The sequence below is a fragment of the Parus major genome, chromosome 28, assembly GCF_001522545.3.
Source record: "Parus major isolate Abel chromosome 28, Parus_major1.1, whole genome shotgun sequence".
NCBI lineage: Eukaryota > Metazoa > Chordata > Aves > Passeriformes > Paridae > Parus > Parus major.
The window spans coordinates 2632680-2638527 of NC_031797.1; the positions used below are offsets into that span (position 1 = coordinate 2632680).

At 46.4% G+C, this 5848-nt stretch overlaps 1 protein-coding gene across 1 annotated transcript; it reads left to right on the forward strand.

Annotated features, from left to right (window-relative positions):
- On the forward strand, positions 1 to 5848 carry SLC35E1 (solute carrier family 35 member E1; the record flags this gene model as incomplete). The annotated part of the gene is made up of 6 exons (XM_015651475.1): positions 1 to 310; positions 674 to 744; positions 1078 to 1215; positions 1841 to 1966; positions 2414 to 2659; positions 3296 to 5848. Coding segments are annotated over 6 exons (1128 nt in total), but the record flags the coding sequence as incomplete, so codon positions are not given.

The following is a 5848-nucleotide window of genomic DNA, read 5'->3' on the forward strand; positions in this document are numbered from 1 at the left end:
CGGGAAGGGGCGCGGGTGTCGGCGCTGTGCCTCGCCTGGTACGGGCTCAGCGCCGGCGGCAACGTGGTCAACAAGCTGCTGCTCGGCGGCTTCCCGAGGCCCGTCACCGTCTCGCTGTTCCACATCCTGGGGCTGTGCGGGCTCCTGCCGCCGCTGCTCCGCGCCTGGCGCGTCCCGCCCGCCGGCCCCGCGCAGCTGCCGCCCCGCGCCTACCCCCGCTACATCCTCCCGCTGGCCTTCGGCAAGTACTTCGCCTCCGTGTCCGCGCACGTCTCGCTCTGGAGGGTCCCCGTGTCCTACGCGCACACAGGTGAGGCCCGAGGGGTGCCCGGGGGGGTGTCCTGGGGGCCAGCTCGGATTCGTGCCCAGTGGAGGTGACCCGAAACCTGGTGTGCGCTCGTATGAGCACCTGGTGCGGTGTCCCGGTACCCGCCGTGTGCTCCTACAGGTGCCCAGAGCGGTGTCCCCGTCCCCGGTGTGTGCCCTGTGCCTGCCCAGCACGGTGTCCCAGAGCACCGAGGTTCAGTCTGTACAAATGTCCAGGATGGTGACAGGGAGGGAGGACCCATCCTGGGCTGTGCTGGGTCTGGCTGAGCCCCTGCTCCATTCCTTTATTCGTGGTGGTTGGTGGAGCTGTCCCAAGCCTCAGGTCCCCAGCGATGTTTTCTTCCAGTGAAAGCCACGATGCCGATCTGGGTGGTTCTGCTGTCACGGATCATCATGAAGGAAAAGCAGACGACGAAGGTGCGGACAGGTTTGCTGAGGTTTCTTTTCTTAGCAGTGCTTGGGGGGTGCTGTGCTGGCTGGGGACAGCAGAGCTCAGGCTTTGCGTGGATTTTGTGACTGCAGTTAGATTATGCAGATTTTAACAATATCTTTTCCTTGTATTGTGAGTGTAAAACACATCTAAACAATGGGTGATGCTGTCTGATGCACTGGAGTTGTCAGTGTCTACTGCAGTGACTTAAATTTCCTTCAACTACAGCAGTAGAATGGTTGATCTCTAAATCAGCAGGATATGTAACCTTAGCTGAAAATTCTTAGCAGATGCAATTTACCCCTCTGTCCCTGCTCCAGGTGTACCTGTCTCTGATCCCCATCATCACTGGAGTCCTGCTGGCCACGGTCACAGAGCTGTCCTTTGACATGTGGGGCCTCATCAGTGCACTTGCTGCTACTCTGTGCTTTTCACTTCAGAACATCTTCTCGAAGAAGGTACCAGCTCTGCTCACAGCTCTGGTCACTGGTGTCACCCTTCAGCAGGACAGGGTGTAATCTCACATCAGTGTCATTTCTCTAGCTGGCTTTGCAGTCAGAGCCCAGAGGGATGGTTGTTATTTTGTGTGTGTGTTCCCTGCAGCTCTTCCTACCTGTTGAAGCTGCTACACTGAGTTTATCCTGAGCCCTTCCCTTAATCCTCAATGTGGATTTTTTTTTTCTGATGGCAGTTCAATAGTGCTTAAATTCAACAGTTCACTGAAAGCTTTTATTAATGTATCTTGTAATATCAAATCATTCCTCTGTGCTGAACAAGTCACTGTCAAGACTGGGCAATCCTTGAAACCACAGAAACAAAATTAAAGTGTCTAGTTTGGCTGTATTTAGTTACAGAATGGTTTCTGATTTATAGAGGATTAAAATTAATTTTAATTTAATTAAATATTAATTTTGATATTAGTATCTTGTTGGTACTAAGAGCCACCACTCAAAAAACAATTGTTTTTCAAAGAGACATCAGTTTTTCTTACTACAAGAGTATTTACCTTTAATTTTCCTAACTTACCTGTCCCCTAAAGCAGTTTCTGTTTCCTGACTGCTGTTCAATAATGGCTCTTGTCAGGTGTTGAGAGATTCCCGAATTCATCATCTTCGGTTGCTGAACATCCTCGGGTGCCACGCTGTGTTCTTCATGATCCCAACGTGGGTTCTGGTGGATCTTTCTTCCTTCTTGGTAGAGAATGACTTGGTAAGTGCTGTGTTTGGAGAACTGTTCGCTGTTGTGAAAGAGGAAAAAACCCAACAAACAAACTCCAGCACCCAAGCAGAAAAGTGCAGGGAAGTGTTGCAGTGTAGTTCTGGTGTTGTGAAACACCTGCAAATTGTTTCACTCGAGTTCACATAGTTAACAAAGTGTTTATTGTGAGAATTCCCGTCAGGGTTAGGAGAGGCAGTTTCTGGGACAGCATAAATTTCAGGAGTTTGGAGCTGGAGACAGAAACAAACTCTCCCAGAGTGTGTGGAGAATGTCCTCTGGTTTCTCTGAGTTGGGAGCTGCATAAAGCAACTTGGGGGCCCCTTTAGATCTCAGTGCAGACTTTCCTCCTCCAGTGGCAGGTAAGTGCCTCAGGCTGTGTTTGTGTTGTTACCTGAAACCCGAGATAATTTCTTTCTCCTGCTGTTTGCTTTGCCACAGAGCTCGATGTCTCATTGGTCCTGGACCTTGATGCTGCTTATAATCAGTGGATTCTGTAATTTTGCCCAGAATGTCATTGCCTTCAGTATCCTTAACCTGATCAGCCCCCTCAGTTACTCTGTGGCCAACGCCACCAAGAGAATCATGGTGATCACCGTGTCCCTGATCATGCTGCGCAACCCCGTCACCAGCACCAACGTCCTGGGCATGATGACAGCCATCCTTGGGGTCTTCCTGTACAACAAGGTACAGCAGTTCTTTGTTCATTCATCCAGGAAACACAGCTGAAGCACTCCAGTAGCTTTCAATTCTGTTCTGTACAAGTTAAGAGCTACTTGAGCAAAAATAGACAACACAGAGGGCACGAGGCTCTGTTGCAGAGGAGGGATGAGCATGGCCCAAGTGAAGGACTTGGGTCACACCAGCTGCTGGGCTTCTCACAAAATTAAATGTTTCTTGAAAAGGGAAGATAGGGAAGGAACACAAAACCTCTTGAGCAAAAGATCAGCTTGTTTGTTTGGCATGTGAGAGGAGTGAGGTTTTTGTTAGAAGGAGTTAGAATTTTTGTTAGAATTTTTAGATTCTAACAAAAAGTGATGTGACTGTAGAACTCTCTGTTTTTTTCTGGGTATGTGAATATGTCTAGGTGATATCTTAGGTGATATCCAAGAAAATCTACCTTCACTGAAGGGTGGTCAGGCCTTGGCAGGGGCTGCCCAGGGAGGTTTGGAGTCCCCATCCCTGGAGGTGTCCAAGGAAGGCCTGGATGTGGCACTCTGGGCTGGCTGACAAGGTGGGGATGGGACACAGGTTGGACTTAACCATCTCAGCTTTTCCCAGCCTAAATGATTCTGTGAAAAACTTTCTTTCTTCATTTCCCAGACAAAATATGATGCAAACCAAGAGGCAAAGAAGCAGCAGCTGCTCCCAGTCACCACTGGAGACCTGGTGAACTTGGAACGGCACCGAAACCCCCCAGAAAAGTCCCAAAATGGACTCACAGGCTTTGCCCAGCACGGAGACTTTCAGTACGGCCGCAGCAACATCCTCACAGACCACTTCCAGTACAACAGGCAGAACTATCCAACATCCTACAACCTGAATCGTTTTGATATTTAGGATCCTGGCAGACAGGTACAGACTGTGATATCAAAGTGTCCCCAGCATTATCAGAAAACTTTTAGTACATCCATGAATGTCACAAAGCCATTGAACTGTGCAGGTTTGGCAGCAGGGCGGGTGCTTGTGGAGGGGAGTGGTGCAGGACCTGCAGCTGCTGCTGGGCAGAGCTTTAAACCTGGAACAGCCAGACTTTGACACTGGAACCAAACCCACAGAGCAGATTCTGGTGAGGTGCACGTGTCACTGCCGAGTGGAACATCTGTCACTGCTCCTTTCAGAGTCTGCCAGCTGGTTGTTCTCTTGGCAGCTGAATTCTGGCCAGTATCTTGTTTCCATGCTGGTAATGTCACCTTTAACTTGTTCCCTAATAATGGTTCAATGATACTTTTAACCAAGCTTTCAGAAAGAAGTGAAAGCAAGGGGTACTTGTGCTTATCAGGAGGATCTGCTGCAGGCAGGTAAACTCGAGTTCATCTCCAGCATCTGTGGAACTTCTTGTGGATATTCACAGCTCTGGTGCCTCTTCCTGCAGTCTTGGATGACAAACCAGAAGGGTTTCTGGAGGAGCAGGCAGTGGAAGGATTGATCTCTCCCAGAACTGCTTCAGGCACGGAAAAACACACTTCTCCAAATCACTGCTCATGGCAGAGAACAACCAAGCCCAACTTAAAATCATCATTGTTTTCTGAATCATGTAGTCCTGTAACTCCAGACATTGCTATCCCTTGGCCATGCAGGAAACTCCTTCACAAATAAAAGTGTTTGGAATAATATGATTTTATTTTTTTACTTGATTCACACCTGTTCTTTCAAAACTGTTTTGTTGCTTTAGAAACTGAAAGGTGAAAGGTGTTTTGTTCTCAGTTTTATGCATAAGTTATGCTCTCTTATATGATTCATATATTTTGAATGCATTGATTTGAACAATCATCATTATTGTATCCTAAATCTTTTTAACCCCTAATTGTTTGGGTTTTTAAAATTTCATAATTACTGCTGTTGGAGTAGCTGTGTGGATTTAGCCTGACTTCCACCTCCTGCTGGAAGAAGTTAAATTTTGTATCCTGTGCTGTTCCTGCAACTCCCCTGGCTCGAATAGGAAATTAAAGAAAAATTGTTTGAATCAGCAGTTAAGTAGATAATTTATGGTTAAGAACTGATTCAGTATAAATTCTAGACAAGGTGATTGTGTGTGTCAGGTACTGCATTTGTGCATGGAAGGGATGAAACTTGGCTTTCATTCCTTTGAATGAAATTCCTTGGAATGAAGTGAAACCCAACTTGGAACTTGGGTTTCACTGAATCAGATTTTTCTGTCATTGCTTTAGCAAAAGATTTTAGGGGCCTTCTTTCTTTCCCAGACTGTTGTACAGTGAGACTTTGATAGCATAAGTTTTATGCTTTTAACCAGAGAGGTACCAGACACCAGTGACAACATCCAGGGTGTGGCACAGAACACTCCTCTTATTTATTGCTTTACAAATGACCATTTCCATGACATGAGATGATGATTTGGCTCCTTTCTGGATAATAAAGGATTTATTTTTAAGTGCAAAATCAAGCTGATCTTATTCTTTTGGCTACTGGGGTGGTAGTTACATGAACAGCCTTCCACCAGAGAGTCCAAAAGAGGAAATGGTCCTTTTGAAACTTCAGAGTTAAAAATTCTGCTGCTGTGTGTGAGTTGAGTTTGGAGTTCAGTCTGTTCATGCCAGCTGAAAACTTGGGCTTTTGGTAGAAAATCTAAATAAATGTGTCCCTAACCCGGGTGAACAAGGTCATGAGGAAAGCTTTCCTTCAGATGAAACTTCTTTTGTCTGTTCCAGTATTAATGTATGTGTAATTATTTCTTTTTAATACAGAGAAAGTGCCAAATGTGTATTTCTAGGGCTCATGGCCCAACGTTTCAATGATTTTACCTGCAAGTAAACAAGGATTTGGTGGACTCTGGATTTAGATTAGGTGCTGACTTTGCAAGAGATTGATTTGAGGGTGAGAGGTTCAGGCTGAGATCTTCAAGAGGGGCTGAAGTTCTCCACTGCTTTCAAAGGGAGCAGCTGTGACCTTTTAAATTCCTGCAAATGCTGAATTGTGATCTTTGTGCCTCAGTTTCCCTTTTAGAAAATGGAGATTATTCTTCTCTACATCACAGGGGATAAAATACCAGAAAAAAAGTGGCAGTGGGAGCCCCAGAGATGTCCAGGCATACTCTGAGTTAATCTGTCCACATCCTCTGCTGTGTCTGCTGCTGTGCCATGTTCCTACAACCTCAGCTGCTACGGGGAGTAAATAAAAACCAGACCTGAAGCTTTA